The sequence below is a fragment of the Manduca sexta genome, chromosome 26 (genome assembly GCF_014839805.1).
Source record: "Manduca sexta isolate Smith_Timp_Sample1 chromosome 26, JHU_Msex_v1.0, whole genome shotgun sequence".
NCBI lineage: Eukaryota > Metazoa > Arthropoda > Insecta > Lepidoptera > Sphingidae > Manduca > Manduca sexta.
Window position 1 is genome coordinate 4,568,690 of NC_051140.1, and position 24,459 is coordinate 4,593,148.

Sequence of the window (24,459 nt, forward strand, 5' to 3'; positions counted from 1 at the left end):
ATCATTAAAATATAATTTTTATTATATATTTTCCTCAATAAATTTGTACGTTAACACTGTGTACAATTGTTTTCAAAATGAAATAATTCATATAACCCATTAAAAGGCGATCAGATTACCCAACTTCATTAAAAAATAGCAACTTTTCAAATGGCGTAATAAATGAAACGTGTCGACATTCACCATGACTGTGCTGACAAGTGTATCGATAAAACTGTCGCCTTTCAATCGATTTGACGCAATATGGAACATATTTTTACACAAAATATTTGTTACAATAAGTAGTTAGAAGAGTACACCGGGGCTGAGTGTCACAACAGTCGGCTAAGCCGTCACTTGCTGTGACTAAACGTGTATTTTACATGACGGTTCTCACAAATAGGAAACGCGTTGAAGTCACGCCTGTGTTGCAGCTTGTTCGCTCCTTACAACTACATTTTACTTAAATGTATGAATGGAACTCTTTTTGCAGCAGCACACACGTCACCTCAAAACATTTTCACGCTAATTTTTAGCAAGAAGAATGAGCATCCAATGCTGTTTATATTCAGAGTGTTCAGTTTATTTCTGGAAATATTAGATCTCTGGTTAATGAGTTAGTCCATTTGGGTTTTAAAAACCAAAATTAAATGACAAGTATGTATTTGATATATACGACACAGACATATTAGACAGGATTTCCTTAATTATTGTGGCACTACTCTGAAACTGATCCATAAGGTACATACTGTGTGATGTATGATAAGATCACAACTGACCCATTTTTAACATGATTTTTATACAACGATATTAACTCATTGGACGATTGTAAAACTTTACAATACATTTATATCTATAACAATATTTACAAGACAATACTTTTCACCGTACATTCGCAATAACCAGATTTGTTTATACATAATTTCTGAAGACCCTATCATAATTAGCAATCATTATATAAATGCTTGACAAAACTATAACACCTTATTATGGTTAAAGTCAATGCTGTTAAAAAATGGCAACTAATGTGATGTAAAAAATTATGCGCAATAATTTGCTGTCACTGTGATGACTTACGAAGCATTGTTTTTGTCGAATTTCTGTTTTAAATAAACATGGACAAACCTATCCGGTTGTTACAGAATGTATATAGAACTTATAAATTAATTATTAAAAACATAATAATATAATAATAATATGTATAAATTTATTTTTTACAAATTACACATTAAACGTATCATCGCTTAAAACATCAAATAATTATGTATGATCATTAGTATTTCTCTAATAGTTCACTACTTACAACATCTATTATTGCAGAATAAGTATAAGCTACTGGCTGCCTTAGGCGATAATACGTTCCAATGGTTTATGGTTTAAGAATAGAGACACTGAATATTGGCCAAATACAAAAGTAAATTCGCCAGATGCGTACCCACCACTCACAAACCTCGCTACACTTACGAGTGCAGTATTTACACGGTGAAAACAGTATGTTTCGTTGTCTACTTTTATGTACGAAATAATATCACATTGCTAAGTACTTATTGTGTTGTTTATTAGTAGTGTACAGCGGGCAATTTCAACTCGAAATTCGCCTATTTTTATGTCACTATCCTTAAATAATTTTGTTTATCATACTTGATAATAATTATTGTGATTTCATTTAAGTGTTTGAGTTATATTCCTAAAGTACTGCGGGTACTGCTCGATGGAACTGATGTACATTGACATTATTGACATTAACATACACACACCAACTCATAAACCTGTCCAAGACAAACATTCCCGGAAATATAACGAAACAATATATCTAAAAAAATTATAATTCATGCACGAATTTTACTACTATTCTGTACACAAAAATTTATTATCAAAAAGATAAGTGATGCTATCTCATTTTCGAATTAATTATTAACGATCTCGACTTAGCACAATATATTATTGCTCTTAATTAAATATACAATCATACCGAAGTATATCTATTATAATTTGTCATGAGACCAGTGGTGATAATGCGCTGAGGAAAACCCTCAGTTCCAGTGAGCAGTGCGAGGCGTTCGAATGCCGTCTCAGCAGTGGTGGGGCTGGTCGTACAAGTCGGGCTCAAGCCTGCGCACGCGCACCCTTTGCCGGTAGTGATACTCCTTGAGGTACAGCCGCAGGCGCGCCGGCAAAGGCAGTTGTTCCACACCTACGAACACCGTTATAACAACATTTAATTAAATGGATCTCAAAAATAAGTAACTGATATCTATACTATTATATAAAGCTGAAGAGTTTGTTTGTTTGTTTGTTCGTTTGAACGCGCTAATCTCAGGAACTACCGGTTCAAACTGAAAAAATCTTTTTGTGTTGGATAGCCCTTTATTCGTGGACTGCTATAGGCTATATATCATCACGCTATGACCAATAGGAGCGGAGCAGTAATGGCTTATCTTAGGAATTCCCGATTCGAACTGAAAAATTGTTTTAGTGTTGAATAGCTCTTTGTTCGTGGAGTGCTATAGGCTATATATCATCACGCTATGACCAATAGGAGCGGAACAGTAATGGCTAACTCAGGAACTATCGCTTCGAACTGAAAAAATCTTTTTGTGTTGGATAGCCCTTTGTTCCTGGAGTGCTATAGGCTATATATCATTGCGCTATGACCAATAGGAGCGGAGCAGTAATAAAACATGTTGCAAAAACGGGGAAAATTTATTAGTTTTGAGAGCTTCCGTTGCGTGCGCTGCGTAAACAGTTTAAGTTATGCAACAATAATGTATGACGGGATTGTTCCTCTTAAAAAGTTCTACAAAAATATATTATAAAACAAAGTCCCCCGCTGCATCTGTCTGCCTGAACGTATTAAACTCAAAAACTACCCAACGTATTAAGATGAAATTTGGTATGGAGACCGTTTAAGACCCTGGGAAGAACATAGGCTCCCGGGAAAATATATAGCGTGACTTTTATAACGGAAAACTTTAGCCCGAAAAACTTTATAGCGCGGGCGGAGCCGCGGGCAAAAGCTAGTTAATGATAAAATAAATAAACTAAAAATAATGAGTATCTGTACTCTGCACTAACCGTCGTAAGTGGTGTGCGAGACGATGACAGCGCGCGCGAGCTGCTGCAGCGTGAAGGGCTCGGCGCGCGGCAGCGGCGCCGTCAGCATCGGCTCGAAGAACATCACGCACGCCGGGTCCTGACACAATATCCATACATTCACACCTAACAAGCTTTAGCTTGACTTAACGTTAAATAGTCAATAGAATCAATAAATCAACCACTTTAATTGAACACATGTAAATACAAATATTGTAATGTAAGGAAAGTTAAAGTAAAAAGAGGAAACACAGTTACCTTGTAGTGCTCGATGAGTCCGGTGACAGTGGGCGCAGCGAAGACGCCGGGGTCGTGCGAGTCGAAGCTAAAGCGGTGCTGGTAGTGTTCGATGCGTGCGTGCAGCGAGCGTCCGTACTTGCGGAACGACACTGAGAACAGGTGCTCCTCTTGCGCGGAGTCTCGCAACAGGAACGTGCCTGCCACAATATCACCAATGACTTCATAAATAAGCTCATTTATAGTTTTTATACAAAACGCCAAGCAAAAATGCTAGTATGAATTATGCACTTAGGTTTTAAAGTGACATTAAATGAGACTGAGAGTAGCATCTTAGCATTTCAGAGTGAAAAAAAAGTTTGATATGAATAGAATATTGGCAAATTTCAGTTACAACATAGCAAGCTAGTTTCACCCAAATCAACTTCATGATCTTATTCAGAATCAGAAAAGTTTACCTTCAGGTTTATTCTCCAACAGCCTCTCGGCTTCGTATCGATCCATTTTGCCCCAGTAGAACGAGCATGCTGTTATTTTCTGTAGGTCTGGCACTAAGCAGTGTATGTAGTCCACCTGCGATGTTATAATAACAACATAATATAAATAAGATACCATTTACAATTACAAAACATTGCATGGTAGTGTGCTGTTGTGGTTATTGAAAGAATAATACTGTCTTAAATTACTTTAAAACCATAAATAAGCAGTGCTCGCGCACTCTTTCATAGTTGATATAGATAAAACGGCTGTACCGATCGAGATACACTCTCGTGAATTCTACAATCCTATATAAATGACAACACAATATTACCTTGTGTTTCCTCAATATCTCAAGCAGACGAAAAAATATACCAGTAATATTGGTCTAATAAGAAACCTTCATATAGCTACATATCTACAAGTAACAGTGTGTGTGACTGACCTGCGTGTGCACGCGCGCGGGCGGCGGCAGCGGCGGCAGCGCGGGCAGCGGCGGCGCGCGCACCAGCACCGCGCGCACCTCCCCGCCGCACACCACCTGCACATTGGAAACACGCCGGCTAGACAATCACTCGATATTGTTCTGAACTGGCAATGATTCATTTAAATCCATACTTAGATTATAAATGCAGAACTAACTTTGTAACACTTGCACGGTCGAATTACTGAATCAATTTTAATGAAATTTGGTATAGAATAATTAGAGAACCTGGGAAGGAAAAAGGCTACTTTTTATATGAAATTTGTGTTCCTGATTTTGTTTTTTATGTGGGCTAGGCCGCTGATATAAAAGCTGGTAAAACATAATTACACACTTAACTATCTACTAAGAAACAATATCCTGAATAATTCATATTGGTAACATGTTTATTCAAACATGCAACCATCAACAATATGCCAAAATGCCTGAAGAATTATCACATAATAACAATGTCATATAAGTGAATTACTTCTGTACTAATAACATAGATTTTACTTTATGTTTAACATAATCATGTTTCTCTGCATTAAAATTTTTGACAAGATGATTGAAACTCATCCTTTTCACTCATAGACCATGTAATTCATATATACCTGGAAATGTGGGTGCAATCTTATGGAGCCGTCATTTGGCTGCGACAGCTCGTTCCTCCGCCCCTCTTGTGAACTCTCTCCGTCAGCACTGCAACCAAACAGGAAACAACATAAAACTACTTCAGAACGGTACAAGTATGATAAGCAAAAATAAAATACTGGATTAGCAATGTTATATACTTTTATTGTTTTTAATAAATACAGAATATCTATTATGAATGCAATCATAAACATTACCCTACTTATAGGCTCTTAGGAGCAATTTTTAATAATGTATGTGAACAAAATTAGCTCACCTTCTAGGCGCAACAGATAGTACATAGACTTCTGCTGTGGGCTCTCCATTTTCCCTGTTTGTGTCACCTTCTGAAAATTTTAACACCATACATAATTATTATTATTGTTGTATTTATGACACTGCACAATGAGACTACAGTAATTCTAATTTTATACGTAGAGCGTTAGCAATTAATTATTATAAATTGCATAATGGCTGTTAAGCCAGTATGCAATTTATAATAATTAATTTTAAAAAGTTCAATTTTGTACCAAGAAATGTACTCTTTCAATTGAAAGCTTGTGCATTATATACTGTTGTTGTAACAGCTATAAAATAAACGATCAGGACTCTGTCCGTCTGCTTTACATACTGACCTGCATTAATAACGATTGCGTCGAGTTCGCGGCGCAGGTCGCGCGCGCCCAGCGTCAGCACGGCCGCCAGTCTGCAAAACACAATTGTCACATTGTGAAAATTACACAACACATCAGCACCACGAATAAATGTGCACAAATTATTTTATTCATAAGAGTTCGCTGGCATCTGTCAATCGAATCAATACATGTTAGTTAAGCTTAGCTCAATGCAATGTAATCAATTTAATGCAAGGCGAATGCTACCGCCTAGAGTCTAGACGCTCGGCAAGTTTGGAGAAAACCAATGCAAACAGTCCATATAGACAAGTTTTGTGGAGCTGTCTACTCATTCTGTGCTATCATTTTTTATTGTGTATCAGTGAGACATATCGCGAGCAAATGCGAGTTGTAACAAGCTACGCCCATTGAGTTCTACGTTAACGCCTTAACTCAGCCAACCATATTATAATCGAAACCGAATAATGGTAAGGCAAGATAAATATGGATGCTATCTACTCATTGGTATTATAACCTTCACCGAAAAAGTTCGGCCAACATGTATTGCATTAGGTAGGTGGATTAGGATGTTAAAAGTGGATGTAAAGGTGATTTTTAATGTGCCTTGCCTGTCGTCTCTGCAGGCGTCGCTGACCCTCCTGTAGGCCGTGCACACGCACGCGGGGCGGCGCCAGCGACGTCGCCGGCACGCGCACTCGCGCCCGCTCCACCTACAGTTCAAACAAAGTATTTCCAAATGACCACGTAAAAATACAATAATGCTTATAATAGATAAACTTAAGTTTGGCAAAACAGTCCTCAAGTGATACGAGACTAAATCAATATATTAATAGGAACTGACCAAATTATAACCAAACTCAAAGAACGATAATAATGGAATCATGTTTTCGGCAATAGTTTTAAAAATAACTTCATATTCAGGTATTAGCGTACATCTTTACTGACCTGTCGGTCACGGCGCTGACGTATCTATGGACACTGCTGGGCGACTCAGCGTACCTCCGCCTCTCCCACGCACCACAGCCGCACGTGCACTCTCCACCTGCTGTGTTTAAATATATGATTAAATAATCTTGCTGATGAAGTTAACATTTTTCTATTTGAATCCATTTTGGTGACTAAGTAACATAATTTGTTTATAGTAGACATGTTATGTATTATTATACCTACAAAAACTGATCTCATCTAAAAGGTTTGTACGAAAAACCAAATCGTAAAAGAGGATTCCAAACAGTATTGTGTATACTTAATGAAACATAAATCCACAACCTAGCAACTAATATTAAATAATAAGTCCATGTTGTCAATCTCTAAGAATGTCCACTTACTTTTTCTGGAAGTCTGTTGTCCCATTGCATTAAGGTGTGTTTACTACAGGGACAATGAGAGGTTCGCCCAGCGAACTACCATCTGGAAATACAACATTCTTATTTAATTGAAGTTTACAGGTTAAACTTTTAGAATAATATGCAGTATGATTAGCCTATTTCGAAATATTTACAAAAATAAATAACTACACAATGAAGTAAGCCTAACATGCAATGTGTACACTAATAGGTGATTCACATAGAATGTAAGACTCTTCCAACAATATCTGAATCAGTGTAGACTTGAGTCAATAATATATGTTTCACAAAATATAACATATATTTAAAAAAAAAAACATAAACAACCATTAGGGTGGAAATTATATAAAACAAAATAATGAATTAATAATTTAATTATTTTACTTCATCACTCTCTTAACAGCTGTCATCAAATAACTTCTAACAATATACTATGGAGCTTAGTAGATTGAAGATTGAAGTAAATAGTTAATCACCAATCATTCAATTCACATTCACATCTCAGTCATTTAATTACTTTTTCCATTTCTTACCACTAATTAGACTATAACAAAAAAAAAGCTTTTATTTTACAACGAAACATAAAAATGTTGTAAAAAAGAACACATAAGTAATTTTTTGATAAATAAAATTTAAACCAAAAATAATCTTTTTATAAAATAGTACCTGAGTTTTGATATTTTGGGTTAAAATTATTTTTTATAACTTAGCATTCATAACTTTGAGTTTTAAACATATTTATGAATTTTCTATATTTATCTTACATATGAAAAAACTTTATCATGTCTCATGCTAAAATAGAATAACCAACTTAATGATATTATTGATGGAATATGGTAGGTGTCTACACAGAATAAGTCAAAAACATGGAAGATATGGCCTGCAAGCTTCACTTTAGACCAGACAGGACAAAAACCTTATGCGTCACAATTGTTGAGGACAATTGTTAATACTGAAAACCCCGCCAAATATCGACCAATCACTTGTCTCCAAAACATTTATAAAATAATTACAGCTTGTTTAAGCGAAACCATTTACAAATACACACAGGAACAACAAATCTTGGCAGAAGAACAAAAGGGTTGTCGAAAAAATAGTCAGGGATGTAAGGAACAGCTCACCATCGACGCAGTAGTTTCAAAACAAGCAGTTATTCAAAAACTAGACATCCACACCATGTACATAGATTATAAGAAGGCTTTCGACTCAGTACCACACACCTGGCTAATATATATCTTAAAACACTATAAAATTAACCCTGCAATTATAAGTTTTGTGGAAAAAATAATGTTAAACTGGAATACTAAACTAAAAATATGTAATTCTGGCAAAACTACTGAAACCGAATCCATCTCCATAAAAAGAGGCATATTCCAGGGTGACGCCTTAAGCCCCCTTTGGTTCTGTCTAGCCCTTAACCCATTATCTAATATGCTTAATAAAAATAATTTCGGATACAAAATTAAACATGACACACATCAAATTTCACTATCTCATCTCATGTACATGGACGATATAAAGCTTTTCAGTAACACTCTAAAGGACCTACGCACCCTAGCTGACATCGTTCAAACATTTTCACACGATATACACATGGAATTTGGCGTAGATAAATGCAAGATTCAATCAGTCCACAAAGGAACAATAGTACCTGCCTCTTATAAATTGGCAAATCAAGAGGTAATAGATGCTGTAGACCCAGTGGAAGGATATAAGTACCTAGGATATCATCAGTCACAGGAGCTCCACCACAAGAACATTAAACAGCTACTGCAACAAAATTTCAGGACTAGACTACATAAAGTACTACACACCCACCTAAATGCTCGCAACACCATCAAAGCTATAAACACCTTTGCCGTCCCTATTCTAACTTACTCGTTTGGTGTAATACGCTGGACACAAACAGATTTAAAAAACCTTCAAAGAATCATTAACACTGCAATGACTAAACATAGAAAACACCACCCAAGAGCTTGTATACAGAGAATGACCCTACCTAAATGCGAAGGTGGCAGGGGTTTAATAGATATAACAAACTTACACAATAAACAAATCATGTCGCTCAGATCATTTCTTCCACAATCGTTCACTGCATTCCACACTGCACAAAGCTATCTGTGAAGTAGATAAATACACGCCACTATTTCTCGCTGATCACACAAAAGAAATGCCTATAACCACCAAACAACAAAAGATTGACATCTGGACACAAAAATCTCTGCACGGCCGTCATCGTCACGATTTAACTAACCCTAATGTTGACAAAATAGCGTCAAACGCATGGTTAAAGCGTGGCGAGCTGTTTCCCGAAACAGAAGGATTCATGCAGGCCATTCAAGATCAGGTTATAGACACTAAAAACTATAGGAAACACATAATCCGAGACAGTAGTCTAAGTAGTGATCATTGCCGACACTGTCATAAACACCCAGAAACCATCCAACACATCACAGGCGCATGCTCCTCCATCACACAGACACTCGCATACAAGCACAAACTCATCACAGAAAAAACAGCATATTATAAATATACACCTCAAATTATCCTAGAATCACCTGACTACAAACTATACTGGGACAGAACTATACTTACAGACAAGACCGTACATCACAACCGCCCTGATATCACACTACACGATAAACATAGTAAGACAGTTTACCTCATAGACATCGCAATCCCCAACACACACAATCTCACGGCCACACATACTAATAAACTCACAAAATATGCAGACCTGACCATTGAATTGAAAACTCAATGGAGAGTGCAATCTGTGAAGACAGTCCCCATCGTTATATCCAGCACCGGCGTAATCCCTAAAACACTGCACACTAGCCTGAAAACCCTAAACATTCATCCACTCACATTCACGCTAATGCAGAAGGCAGTCATACTAAACACGTGCAGAATCGTCAGAAAGTTTCTAGCAATAGATTAACATATCAACCGCCGAAGTTGTTTGGCCAAAAGCCCGCAGCTCTGGTGAAATACCCCAGAAATGGGAGAAGTTTAAAAACTTAAAATATAATAATAATAATAATAAGTTTTTTTATTAAAAAGTACATAATGTGTTTTACAGTTAAAAAAAAAACAGTGGTATAACAAAACAAATTTCTAAAAACAAAAATAAAGTATTTACCAGTGGTACCCAAACTAGGCCGTGCCTGTACCTTGGGATACCATTACAAATTAAATATCGTATCATTTGTAATTGCTTGGTGAGCATTCATCAAAATTAAGAAAATAAAACTATTGACAAGATAACTTAGAAAATTAAATTAAATACGTTCTTAACATATGAGATCTAATTTTAGACCTATGCATAGGTCATAACATAGCTGTGTTACCTAAATCCAACCTTACGTAATTACTTTAATCTAAACATGTATGACAACAAAGGTAAAACATAATTATAATTTGAGGGAACTTAACAAGTAGCTAATCAGTTCAAGCCCTTATACCTACTTACTATCAGTGATTCTGTTTCATCATAATCGAGATTAGCAAGCCAACTAATAATTATCTTTTTTGATTTAATTAGGCCACAGTTCTTAATGTTGCAGTGTTTTGATATATTGTTGTAAATAGACAAATGTGAGTAGTACGGAAATCTTTTGCGAAACCGAATTAGTAGAAGGGAGATCTAACCTATAAACTCTCCTGGACAGTAAATTATCATAATTTTCGGAGTTAATAATAGTTTTGTGGGTAGAGAGACACGCTTTGAGAATGTATAGTTGACGAACTCTGAGAAGCTTTAATTCACTGTATAAAGCATCAGTGGGGTACCTATAAGGTTTAAAGAGCATTACTTTTAAAACGGTACGTTGCGCTCTTTCAATGAGTAGCATGTGTGATTTGGCTGCACTACCCCATACGCCAATGCAATATCCGATTAGTGACTGACAAAGTGCGTAATAAATAAGTTTAAGGGTGTCTACTCCGACTGATCTCCGTAACAGCTTTATAATCCCAATAACTTTGCGAACTCTATCCGATAAGGTCGTAATATGATTCTCAAAGTTCAAATGCTCATCCAAGATCAGACCCAAGTATTTTAAGGTCCTGGTTCGCTCCATTGAAATACAGTCACAGTGAAATGGGTCGGAGTAGTCGCATGTGTGGATTTTGCAATATGATAAGTCCGGGGCCGTGTTCTGGCTGTTTTGTGGAAGCATATGTATTTTGTCTTATTACTATTGAGAGTAAGAAGATTATACAGTAACCATTTTGATATATGGTGCATGCCCTTTTCAGCAGCAATTCGTGCGCTATCCCAGTCTTCACCATGAAAAATTATGACTGTATCATCCGCGTAACAAACTATGTCAGCGGATATTAGGTTAAGATCATGAATATCGTTCATGTAAATAATGAATAGCAAGGGACCGAGTATGCTGCCTTGGGGGACGCCGAATGTAGTGGGTAGAATAGAGCTAGTAAGCTTATTTAGTTTTACAAGTTGCTTTCTATGGGAGAGGTAACTGCAAAACCAGTCCAGAGCAATCCCTCGAATCCCCATCCTTTCTAATTTACGCAATAAGATAGAAATTGATACTGTATCGAACGCCTTAGCGAGGTCCAGGAAGACACCGTAGCAAAAGCGGCCGTTGTCCAGATGTAACGCTATGGAATTAATTAACATTTCTGCAGCATCTTCTGTGGACTTTCCTCTTCGAAAACCAAATTGATTATTTGCTAGCAGTCCATTATCTTCTAGGAATTGCGACAGACGTTTGTTGGTAATTTTTTCTAATAGTTTTGAAAATACACTAAGAAGTGAAATTGGACGATAGTTACTGGGCGCATCTTTGGGTCCTTCTTTGTGAATCGGCGTTACAGCTGCAATTTTCCAAACTTCAGGGAAGCATCCTGTGCTGAAGCTCAAGTTGAAGATATGAGTAAGTGGAATGATTATGTACGCTCTAACTGCTTTTATCAATGTATTTGAAAAACCATCTAAACCAGGAGCACTATTGTTTTTAAATTACGTATTAAAGCGTCAACCTCATCGTGATCAGTCGGGGAAAGATATAAGGAGTTTGATGGACCATTTGCGGTGTTCAGTTTAGAAGATAAACTGCCTTCGGATTCATTAATATCTCTGAGTATTTTATTTGCCAATTCTTGCCCGATAGAGACAAAAAATTTGTTAAATTCATTGAGCGGCGCAGTAGGGTTCTCTAATTTTGTGAGCAGTCCAGAAGGCAAGTTACTTTTCTGTTTTAAGTTACAAATTTTACTGAGAGTATTCCATAGAGCCTTAATTAACATCAATTAATAGAGCTCGACAGTCTAATTGTTATGTGTGGCGAGGCAATGAATTTGAAGTGAAACAAACAGAAAAATGACAACATGTTATCATAGTGATTTTGTGATAAGGTAATGGCAGCAATTTGAGATGAATGGCATCTACAGACACTGATAGTGATTAGTGATGGACTATATTGTTAACAGAGTAAGGAAAATGCTGCCAATACAAATTATGGCCAGCTTTGCTATACCCATTATCACATTTTTGATAGTATTATACTAGTATTATTGAAAATAAAAATATGTTATAATCGCAACCACACCCAATTGTTTTTTGCACATAAAAGGGAAAAAACTTAAATTTATGACAAATAATCCATCCTGTGTTTAAGGTGATGGAGAGAACCATTTAAATGCTGATAATTTAATAATATTACAGATGTCTTTTAAAAACCCTGAACACTAATGTTTTTCGTGGTTATAAAATTATCAACTATTGATGCAAAATTAACTTATTGTGATAGTCGTAACGTAATACAAAAATGTGTCTGAAATGTATTATCCTTTAATGAGACTTTGTTATTGTAATTTTAGTTTTTCAATTTCTAACATTAGAATGTACAAAGTTTTTGAAACATGTGGTAAAATAAATTAATCTTATATGGCTTAAATACAATAAATATAACAGTGTGGAAAAGGAGCCCATAAGCAATACCAATGTGTATATTATACTCAAAAAGTAAAGTTTGACTATCAAACTTCTCTTTGCGTCAAATTTCATTTTCACTAAGGGTGTTCTCTATCATACATCCTAAAAATTTATGATGTGAAAATGATTATACAAAAACACTGCAGTAACAGATTCATTCTCCTCATCATATATCATATCATCATATCATTCACTCTCCCCATATTTACGTCTATGTGAATGTGTCTGTGTTTAGGTATCACCAGTATATTTTTTTAAACGTAATGTCACAGATATTCTTAATTTGGAACTGTGTACAATCTACAGGGAAGAGGCCGCGGCAGCGGCCGTCGAGCGTCAGAAATAAATATCCCACCGTGAAAACTCTCTTGGTACAAGTTGAGGTTAGAATTTATTGTTTTAGTTTTGTTCAAAAAAGCTACTTCGGCGAAACTCGAGAGTAATTTATTTATATTCAAAGAGTAAAAACTTTCCACTACTTTTGACTTCAAATTCAAGTTTACAAGATAATATTTTTTAACCGAAAATTATCATCATTGACTATGATATGGTTTTCTATCTAACAGTCGTAAAAGGCAACTTTAAAGTGTTAGTAATGTAGTATTTTCAATGAATTGTAAGTGTAATTCGTGGTACTTATACAAATTTTAGATTTTTTAAAAGTTCTAATCACAATTCTAACACTACCAATGAGTTGCAATGAATGCAATGAGTGTGGCAATACTGTGATCCGATCACCATACCATCAACATGATTATTCCATCATTTAGACTTCAGGATAGAGTTGGGTAGGACATGACATAAAAAAGAGTTTGTAAGAGTAGCCTCTTTTAAGCATTGAGCCGGTACAACGTCCTACTTCAAATGAGGCGAGGCGTAGTGAGGCTCGGCGTTTCAATGCGTAGCTTACAGTATTTTGTAATGTTAACCCTCAAAATATTTCCCTCTCGCTCGCGACTCGAAACGCAGTAATGTAATGTCCATTGTAAAATAACGTCCTATTGCAATTTGTAGCATACGGTTCTCTACCTCACTGTCCTCGTCCTACAGTTTACCAGAGACGGAGAAAAAGTAACGCGACTGCCGCGACATAAAATTTGAAGTAGTACAATATATAATTATGAGCCACTCTTACATTTTGACGTCATGTCCCGGACAAATGTACCGCCTCTTGTATGTCCTACTCAACATTACTTCAGGAGTAATTTGCTGTCATTGTACAGCTTTTACTGATCATGCTCACAACAAAAAATTACAGGTCTTAACAGGTTCACTAACCTATGACCTGTTGTTTGTCGTAGTTTGTAGTTTTTCAATGCCAATATAACTTGCGATTATTTTGTGGCATCATAAAAAGAAACTATTATGACCCAGCGACAATGTTTACGGTGTAATAAATTGGAAAAGTAAACAAAAATAGACAAATGAATTTATAATCCGCCATTTTGGATTCTGCGTACTGAAATTTTCAACATGCTCTTATTTTATAAGGGTTTTGATATAGAATACGATATTTTATTAAAATAACTCACGTCTATTGGGAATAAAATTCTTGTTTCTTGTAATACTTTTGTTCGCTGAATGTCGTTTCACATCAAATATACATAGTTCGACTTCGACAGTCGTTCGACACAACACAATTTTACATTCGCTTATTAATTTCGGAAAATATTTTAAAGAAGTAAACACACTGCGATATTTACATAATTACATACACATCTATTTACAAATTTACAAAAGCAATATACAAATTCCCGAAAAAATATTACGCACTCAAAATACGCAGTTCTCGTAGACTGACATTTTGTTAATTGTTACGTTTCATTTCACGATAATATCTAATTATAGGCGGAAAAATATAATTTATTGGTCGTTTGTTTTATTTATTATTTTGAATTTTATCTAGTATCGTTTAAGTGTTACTAATTCATGATTTACTTAGCCTATATGTGTTCAATTTGATATATTTTTTGCGTAATATGAAATACAATAGAAGGAATCATTCTACGAAACAGCATAAGGCTGTGTTTATACAATGTAGCCTGAATGTAAACTGGAAATCTGAAATCTGAAGACACTCAATAATTGTTTCCGTAACAATATATCGACTCTTTTGAAAATTAATAAAACATGATAAGCAAATGATATTGGACACATAAAAAAAACAATAAAATATTTCCAAATACAAGTATTATCTATGTATATTATGGTAATTGTGAAATATAAGAAAAATACATCTACTTACATGCACCTTTTTAAAAACTGAATAGAGCGAAATAAATACTTAATCTTAAATTTAGATTCAGAATGCTAGCCAGCGTCATCCGAAATCAATGTGTGAAATTTAGAAACACATGAGTGTAAGGTACCTAGCGCAAAATTGTGTGGGACGCCAAGTATTCTAGTTCAGAATCTAAATTCCGTGTTTGAATTAAGAAAGCATTCCGAATGTATATACACGGCCTTACAACAACTATAGAAATTCTTTTTATTTATTCCTGCGAAATCGGTCAAAGTCAAAGACTCTGCTGCCAAGCAATAATTTTACCCATAGATATTGTTTATGGACAAATGTCGGGGACAAAACCAATACCTACTTTTAAGTCATTGGTGATTCGCGGAGCAGCCATTTTGTTGGTTGTCGAAATTTTATTGGGAAAGTCGCAGAACTTTCCCATAATTTAATATCTAAGAGTTTTATGTTGTGAACAAAAATGTCTAAACGGAGAATTGAAGTTTTGGATCCCTTTATCAAAAGGAAAAGGTTTGTTGCAAGCTTATAACATTTTTATTGTGTTTAGGACGCCATGCCCCTGCGTTTGTTGCCTCTTTGTTATTTACACAAATCCATTCTTTTACTGCTTTATTCCTTGTACATGATAACAATTTATGTTATACAAATTTTAATCAATGCTATCTTTCCATCGAAACAACACAATATAATAATATGTTAGTTTGAAAGAGTATACCTGGAACCTACATGAATTTTAGTTTTCGGATATCTATATCTATATTTGTTAATGTCTTTAAATTATTCTATTCAAATATGCTTTTATTTATAATTCTGTGCATATACATTATTTTTGCATATCTAATCAAATATGCATCTAAAGTTATCTTAGATGTACCATGGACCCACGGCGACGTGGTCTCATCATACCGGAACATGTCATGTGTTTTTAGGTTAGAAAAATGTTTTTGTTAGTGCGGGATTCTTTCTAGGTACTTAGCATTTTATTGTCGTGATGTGTTTTTTTTACTAACATGAAATTCAAATTGGGTGGTACGACACAAAATTATTTAGCTTCCTAACTTCTTATAGCTTAACAAAAAACGAACTTTTGAAATTTGTATGATTCAGACAATCAAAACAAAACCTAAAAACATAAAACATGACATATTACCCTACTGCAAAATTGGAGATGTATTCATCTCTATTCCATCAAGATCGATCTAGTATTCTGGCTTTGAAAAATTAATAGACAGGCAGAGTTACTTTTGCCTTCATAATATTTATTATATTATTTATTTTTTTACCACATCCAAAAACGGCTTTTATATTTGACTAATATTTTTACCAAGATAATTTGTTGTATATTTGGATAGAACTCTTAAAAACAAGCTTATTGAAGTAAGTAATTTATTTTTGAGACCCCCATATTGAAGATTTTTGCACTTTTATTTAAACTTTAGATGAACACTTTCCAAATATAAATTTGCAACATTGGAACGCACCCCTAAAAAATTAAATTATAAATTAATTGTTTGTCTCTAAGAATAACAATTTTTTTTTGCATTTACGCTTTATGTCCTTGAATGTCTAACTGGCAGTTACTTATGTTACCAAAAAAATTAAAAAGATAGCCAATTATCCATTCCACCTCTTTTGATGAATCAATTAAGTTATTTTCTTATAGAAGGGTCTTCAAATTTTCTTTTAATGAATCTTAAGCTCCACATTTTTGTCCAGGTGTATTATCTAATAAGTTTTAGGTTGATTGGAATTTGTTCAAAATAAAAAACCAGCACTTATGCAAAAAGCATACATTGTTAAAAATATTTAATGTAACACAAAAAATAATGATTTGATGAATATGTATATTATTCTTTATTTTGATAAATTCTTGCTCCTGGGAAGTCCCCTAAGAATTGTACAGTAATGATTTTATGCATTTCAACTGCGAGAACTAATCACTAACTAGACGTGAATTTAAATTCTTTACTTGCCAATACTTGTTTAGTTACCCAGATTAAAGGCGAAACAAAATGTATGAAAATGGACCTTGAGGTATCGCCTTAAGGCATTATTTTTTAGTAAGTAACATAGTCCCAAAGTTAAGCAAACAAACCTGCTTTTATGATGATCATAATACTTGAAAAATTTTCAAGTAGTCTAGTGAGACTACTTAAGTATGGTAGTGGCCAGACCTTTAAGGTCAAAAACAAAATATTATAATCCTACTAAATTTATGGATGCAAATGAATGTTAAGAATTTTTGCAATATAAATATTTGTTAAAATTATTTGTTAGAAACACAGGGCACATATAAACTAATTTTTATTTCCTAAACAAATATCCATTGTATGTAAATAACTTATTGATGCTCTTTCTATGTCATTAGGGAGGAGAAAGCAGCCGCTGCTGCCAAGTCTGGGAGCAGCGGTGAGTCCTCCGATACAACTCTCGCCACTCTCGGCACCAGTATGCCTCCCACGGCGACCAGCACACCCGGAGTTAACCCATTCACAAGTATGTCAAACACTATCTCAATTCAAATGAAGTAATTAGGATACAGACTTAATATGCAACATGTTCACAGGTCTTCCCCTGTCACAACGCTACCATGAACTCCTTCGACGCCGTCTTGGTCTCCCTGTTTGGGAATATAAGAATGATTTTATGAGACTACTAAATACTCACCAATGTGTGGTCCTTGTGGGAGAAACTGGTTCTGGAAAAACCACTCAGATACCGCAGTGGTCTGTGGAATTTGCCGCAGTAACACTTGGCAAGTCGAAAGGCGTTGCTTGCACACAGCCCAGGCGAGTGGCAGCGATGTCTGTGGCACAGCGCGTCGCGGAGGAAATGGATGTGGCATTGGGTCAGCAAGTTGGCTACAGTATACGTTTTGAAGATTGTTCTGGCCCACAAACTGTTCTGAAGTACATGACTGACGGTATGTTGCTTCGCGAGGCCATGTCAGACCCCATGCTAGAACAATACAGAGTCATACTTCTAGATGAGGCCCACGAAAGAACGCTAGCTACGGATATTTTGATGGGTGTGCTTAAAGAAGTTATAAAACAACGATCAGATTTGAAACTTGTTATTATGTCAGCGACACTCGATGCTGGCAAATTCCAGCAGTACTTTGACAATGCACCATTAATGAACATTCCTGGTCGTACGCATCCAGTAGAGATATTCTATACGCCGCAGCCTGAACGCGACTATTTGGAGGCTGCTATACGTACCGTGGTCCAGATACACATGTGTGAAGAGATTGCAGGAGATATATTACTGTTCCTCACGGGACAAGAGGAGATTGAGGATGCCTGCAAAAGAATTAAACGCGAAATAGACAATTTAGCGTCAGATGCTGGCGAGTTAAAGTGTATTCCATTATATTCAACCCTACCACCGAATTTACAACAAAGGATATTTGAGCCAGCGCCGCCAAATAGACCCAATGGTGCCATAGGCCGTAAAGTAGTGGTTTCTACGAACATAGCAGAAACATCGTTGACAATAGATGGTGTAGTCTTCGTGATAGATCCAGGTTTCGCCAAACAAAAAGTGTACAACCCTCGTATAAGAGTAGAGTCCCTGTTGGTCTCGCCCATAAGCAAGGCGTCGGCGCAGCAAAGAGCCGGCCGTGCTGGAAGAACGCGGCCTGGGAAGTGTTTCCGACTCTACACAGAGAAGGCATACAAACATGAAATGCAAGACAACACTTATCCGGAAATTTTGAGGTGACTTTGCGTGTCGGTTTTTCTATTATTATTGTTTTTTTGTTTACAATTACAACTTCTGAGAGTAAGTAGTATAATCTGTAGCTATTACTAAAAAAGATATACTATTGAGCCTTGCCATATTTCATCCCTCAGAATGAATAGACTAGTTGCTCCTGAACCTAGTGTATCATGCTAGTCACTGTATAAATAGTCAATGATTTTCTTCTACTATAAGGCATTGATTTGCTAATGTGACGAAAATGTCCTACTCAAGAGAAATATAAGCTTAATTAGACATTATACTTTAAATAGTCTGTGGCACGCAAGATTAATTTAAACATAGTAGTTAGTGCCGATTGTTACTTCCTTTACGGAAAAACATGAATATTCTTTATTGATAAAAATTGGGAAATGAGTGTAGAAATTGCTACATAATTAAACAAATTTATTCTTAAAATGTTTAGTTCCAAATTCGTAAGTTTTATTTTTGGACATTATATTGATTTCTAAGAAATACATAATATTAACTTTAGGTGTGTGGACATTTTTCCATATTTATGTCTAAAATCATTTCTTTTTTTATGATTTTTTATCATCAACATTTAAGTAAATCATTACCATCTCCAATCACCGCTAATGCACAGACTGGACGCATCTAACGCACGGTCCGCATTGACGTTGCAGATCAAATTTAGGATCTGTAGTTTTGCAGTTGAAAAAGCTGGGTATCGACGACTTGGTGCACTTTGACTTCATGGATCCGCCCGCGCCGGAGACACTCATGCGGGCGCTCGAACTGCTTAACTACCTGGCGGCGCTTGGTGAGTACAATACACAATATAAACATATTAAATATAGACAAGTCCATAGCCAGTAATTAATTCATTTTATATGAACAAAATTACAAAAATCATATGCTGCCTTTAAAATTTATGTTGGTTTTCTATGAGCCACCAATTAAAGTAGTGAAGTAAAAGTTTCCTAATTATGTTAGAAATAATTATAACCTGTCTGTAACACATACTAATACTGCACATTTTAATCTTTGCGATAAGTGTTGTCTTATTATTAACGTAAGGGGGCGAACCCTAACCCCCTCTGTTTGCAGACGACGATGGCAACCTGACGGACCTCGGCGCCGTGATGGCGGAGTTCCCGCTCGATCCACAGCTCGCCAAGATGTTAATCGCGAGCTGCAACCACAACTGCTCCAATGAGATCCTCTCCATCACAGCTATGTTATCTGGTGAGTTGACTATTGGACTTAGAACAAGTAATAAATAACTGTTGTAAAAATTTAGGTGTAAGAGGCTGTGATATTTTTTGTAAACTTTGTAATTTAGAATCATCATACCTACTATGATAATGATTTTTGATTGAAAATGTTCCTTCTTTTAAGACACGACGATAGTAGAATGAGCGGTTATTAACATTTTCCGTGTCAACAGTCAGTAGGATAGAGGTATTTTCGTATGATTCTCCTTCATATGCTGATTAAAATATAATATTTGATCCGGTTTAGTGCCACAGTGTTTCGTGAGGCCGAACGAAGCTAGGAAGGCGGCGGACGAAGCCAAAATGCGTTTTGCACACATTGACGGCGACCACCTCACGTTGCTCAACGTATACCACGCATTCAAACAGAGTAAGTTACTTCAAACATAAATTATATAAATATTCTTCTTTCCACACAACATGGGTGACTAGCAAAGATTTCACCTATTCAGTGCCATATTTTTTTTAATTTGGCGGTAAATGGATCTATTTCTGCGAGTTAACAAATGAATGAATCTCCATTGCTCGATTATTATCAATCCAACAACCAATCCTACAATTAATGATTTATAATTCGCCATCAGATATGGAAGACCCGCACTGGTGTTACGACAACTTTATAAACTACAGATCACTGAAATCAGGCGACAATGTACGACAACAGCTCAGCAGAATCATGGACAGGTAAGAAAACGTCGAAAAACAATTAGCAGGCGATACGGCTCATAAAAGTACTCCGGCGATTATTCTTTCGATAAAATAAAGATTCTGATATCAACACGATATACTCAAAACTGCCCAACGAAAATGAAGGTAGTTTTGACAATGGCGATGATAATTGTGATAACATTATATATTTTCCCATGTTCTATCCTTGTACAATTTTTAATTATTTTTCGGTAATTTCAGGTTCAATTTGAAGAGAACTAGCACAGAGTTTACTAGCAAAGATTATTACATTAACATAAGGAAGGCACTCGTCAATGGATTCTTCATGCAGGTAAGTTTACAAATTAAAAAAAGAAACATACTTTGTACTAGTCCAATAGGTTATTTCGTTGTAACTAGCTAATATACAGGGACATTTGTAATTGCGTTAATAATGAAACCACATACTCCTCTAAAAAAATTATGTAATAATAATAATAATATCAGCCTTGTATATACTTGCCCACTGCTGAGCACGGGCCTCCTCTACTACTGAGAGGGATTAGGCCTTAGTCCACCACGCTGGCCTAGTGCGGATTGGTAGATTTCACACACCTTCGAAATTCCTATAGAGAACTTCTCAGATGTGCAGGTTTCCTCACGATGTTTTCCTTCACCGTTAAAGCGAACGATAAATTCACAAAGAATACACACATGATTTTTTAGAAAAGTCAGAGGTGTGTGCCCTTGGGATTTGAACCTGCGGACATTCGTCTCGGCAGTCCGTTCCACACCCAACTAGGCTATCGCCGCTATAAAAATTTATGTAATTGTGCTGAAATGTATGCAATTTTATTTTTTATATTTTTTGTATCGTTTTACCCCCTTATTCATAGACGTTTTTTATCTAACGACCGAGTAAGGCTGTGATAACAAGTCTGTTTCTCAGTGCTGACGGCATGGCAGTCTTCACAGCGCGTAGACGTAGGGCCGTTGTGATTGGCTAATATTGAAATACAACAATAATAACCAATCACAACGGCCTTATGTCTATTTCGCAGTGCCGTTGGACAATGAGAAACAGGCTTGTTATCACAGCTTTACTTCGTCCTTAGATAAAAAACGTTTATGAATAAGGGGGTTATAGTTTAGTGCGAATATGCCATATGAGTCAATGAATTTCTGAGAGAAAGTGTGATGTATACAACCGTTTTCAATAAACGATCCCAATCGTTTTATTCGGTCTATCTTTAAAATGGACTAATCAGGACAAAGTATATTGTGAGATGCTTTCAAATGAATTATTTTGATTGGTTAATTCTCGGAATCTGATTGAATATTGGTATTGATTATTGAAAGCAGTTGCTAGTGTAGTTGTGATACCATTAGGGCGTGTAAAATTAGAATTACTTTTTATTGATATTTATTTTGTTCGAAACTTATACTTTTGTAGTTTACCCCTACTATTTGAGTAACTTATTGTAGTGTTATGTTCAAGTTTATAAGTACGTAATTAAGTACTTTTTGTTGTTCAGGTGGCACATTTGGAGCGCACTGGCCACTACCTGACAGTTAAAGACAACCAAGTGGTTCAACTGCACCCGTCCACGTGCCTCGACCACAAGCCCGACTGGGTCATATACAACGAGTTCGTGCTCACCACCAAGAATTACATACGCACCGTCACAGATATCAAGCGTGAGTGTAAATCATTAATATAAGGGGCAGCGCAGACGACAGACTATCTGTGACTTACTTTTGTTCTGTGAAAATGGAACAGAACATTCTGTGAAAATGGTCAGCACCGTGGTCTTGCCGTAATACAACTACGCCACAAAGGCAGTTTTAGTGAACTTCTAGCACAATATGTAATAACTTATATAATGCTACTTTTCAGCGGAATGGCTGCTGAAGATTGCACCGCAATACTACGAGCTGAACAACTTCCCGCAGTGCGAGGCGCGACGTCAACTAGAGCTGCTGCAGGCGCGCCTCGATTCTAAGGCCTACCAGGAGGGCTTCTAGCTGCATTGCACCGCCTCAATAAATTATTCATAAGCCAATATGTATTTTGTATTACGTCTACATCCCTATGATATATTCTTACAGCCGAAATTAATAAATCGCAGTGCGTTTCTCCAGATTGCAGGCGAAAATGGACCAACTAGAATAAACTTTGATTGATACGAGTAGTGCTTTGGACCGCGACAGACAGGTCACCAATACAGAAGATATAGAGGGGAGACTGGGATCATTGCTGGACTAGGAATTTGTAGCCTCTTGACACGCATACTTAGCCTAAAAACCAATTTCCTTTCTCTAGCAACATTCAATTTCCTTTCAATCAACCACATCACTACAGTGGACGGCAGAAATCAGAATATAATATAAACACTATGTGCTCACGCGCAACATGTGGAGTGCGCACCAATAGTAACAATTCACAGGCACCAACGCGCGTCAGCGCGATGAAGTGAATGCGCCTAGAGCCGTATGTGTTCACCTGAATCAGATTGTATGCGCCAAATTTAGACCGTGTCTCAAGGGCGTAGCCAAGTTTCAATTCAGAGGTGGACAACATTTCGAATTTTGTTCCATTAACGAAATGAAAATGTCATATACTCGTAGATAGTCCCAATAATTTAACATTAGCATGTACTATAGAGTAAATAATATACTAAGTGCATATAGAAGTATGCGCATGCGTCAAATCTAAAGGGAGCTGCGTAATAAAACTATTAGAATAGACACATCCATACATAGTATTTCACTTACATACGTAGTATGAATTATTAAGCTGTTACTCACCGCCCATGCTTGACTAGTAGGAACTAACAAATGATTGGCATTATTACACTCAGAACGATGACAAGCAGTGTTATCTATTGTTCTATTGCCATTCTCAGGAAGATCGCTACTTCTATGCCTATCGTAAGAATAAAAAAATAGAATTGTGTTCTACAATACCAAATACACAATGTCCTTTTGAGGAGTCCTGATGGAAGATTACCTAACCACAAATAGATTGTTTCTATTTGTAACTCCTTGAATTTTTTATTGAAAAAATCACATTTGTATGCCGAGCCTTTTACTACCTATAAGTTAGCAAATAAATAGCAAAATGATCATGCAAACAAACCTAGTATTTTCAACATGAGAGACAATTTTCCAAAATCATTGGATTTCACTTACCTTACAGAACATGGCATAAATATTTACGTATAATCTAGTAGTTGGTCTGTAAACAGATACCTACATACTATACACAAACCTATACCAGCTATGTCTGATATCTGCATTTGGACAAAATACTTAGAAGCGGTTGCTTCGGGATCTAATAGAAAAATGTTTAATAAAAAACCCACGAAAATTTTTGACTGCCCGTAGGGGCCCATGTTAGTATCATATATATAACTTACCATCAGGTGCAGTGGGGATAATTGGCCGAGGCCGTTAAAAAAAAAGTAGCCCGTTCTCGAATTAGCCTGTTCCAACAGGCCGGCATAATTGCGTTAACTGTCAAAGGGTAATCAACCCTCGTCAGTCGACATTCTATTGGAGCCCACTTCACTTACCATCAGGAGTGCAGTGGAGTCAGTGTGGGCCGTGCCCAAAAAAAATAATTGTGCCAGCGCCCAGCAGCATGTTCAGGTACCAGGCGTGTTTGTTTACTTGAAATGGGACTTTTTTACACGTTGCCTATTGGAAGCATGTTTTGGGTCAGCCAAGTGGTACAACAACTCGCGCTACGCC

General features: G+C 36.2%; 2 protein-coding genes across 2 annotated transcripts; one reads left to right on the top strand and one right to left on the bottom strand.

Moving 5' to 3' along the window:
* On the bottom strand, positions 1–14,655 carry LOC115450984 (suppressor of cytokine signaling 1). Its single transcript, XM_030179165.2, has 12 exons — positions 14,361–14,655; positions 6,846–6,927; positions 6,463–6,562; positions 6,126–6,227; positions 5,518–5,588; positions 5,160–5,229; positions 4,864–4,951; positions 4,232–4,327; positions 3,768–3,882; positions 3,331–3,509; positions 3,055–3,172; positions 1–2,173 (listed from the first exon to the last, which is right to left on the bottom strand). Exons 2-12 carry the CDS (start codon positions 6,868–6,870, stop codon positions 2,052–2,054), a joined length of 1,086 nt encoding a protein of 361 aa, XP_030035025.1. The 5' UTR covers positions 6,871–6,927; positions 14,361–14,655; the 3' UTR covers positions 1–2,051.
* A 748-nt stretch (positions 14,656–15,403) lies between these two features.
* Positions 15,404–22,769, top strand: LOC115450994 (putative pre-mRNA-splicing factor ATP-dependent RNA helicase PRP1). The gene is made up of 10 exons (XM_030179179.2): positions 15,404–15,592; positions 17,451–17,578; positions 17,649–18,801; positions 19,468–19,604; positions 19,892–20,029; positions 20,306–20,428; positions 20,643–20,742; positions 20,968–21,058; positions 22,242–22,404; positions 22,604–22,769. Exons 1-10 carry the CDS (start codon positions 15,543–15,545, stop codon positions 22,729–22,731), a joined length of 2,211 nt encoding a protein of 736 aa, XP_030035039.1. The 5' UTR covers positions 15,404–15,542; the 3' UTR covers positions 22,732–22,769.
* The last annotated feature ends 1,690 nt before the right edge of the window (positions 22,770–24,459 follow it).

Excerpts from the sequence above, each read along its gene's own strand:
- LOC115450984 (XM_030179165.2), bottom strand. The coding sequence starts at position 6,870 with ATGGGACAACAGACTTCCAGAAAAA. Across the intron at positions 6,563-6,845 it reads ACAACAGACTTCCAGAAAAA|CAGGTGGAGAGTGCACGTGC; the intron begins GTAAGTGGACAT and ends ATTTAAACACAG. Across the intron at positions 4,952-5,159 it reads CTATCTGTTGCGCCTAGAAG|TGCTGACGGAGAGAGTTCAC; the intron begins GTGAGCTAATTT and ends GTTTGGTTGCAG.
- LOC115450994 (XM_030179179.2), top strand. The coding sequence starts at position 15,543 with ATGTCTAAACGGAGAATTGAAGTTTTGGATCCCTTTATCAAAAGGAAA. Across the intron at positions 18,802-19,467 it reads ACTTATCCGGAAATTTTGAG|ATCAAATTTAGGATCTGTAG; the intron begins GTGACTTTGCGT and ends TTGACGTTGCAG. Across the intron at positions 21,059-22,241 it reads TCAATGGATTCTTCATGCAG|GTGGCACATTTGGAGCGCAC; the intron begins GTAAGTTTACAA and ends TTTGTTGTTCAG.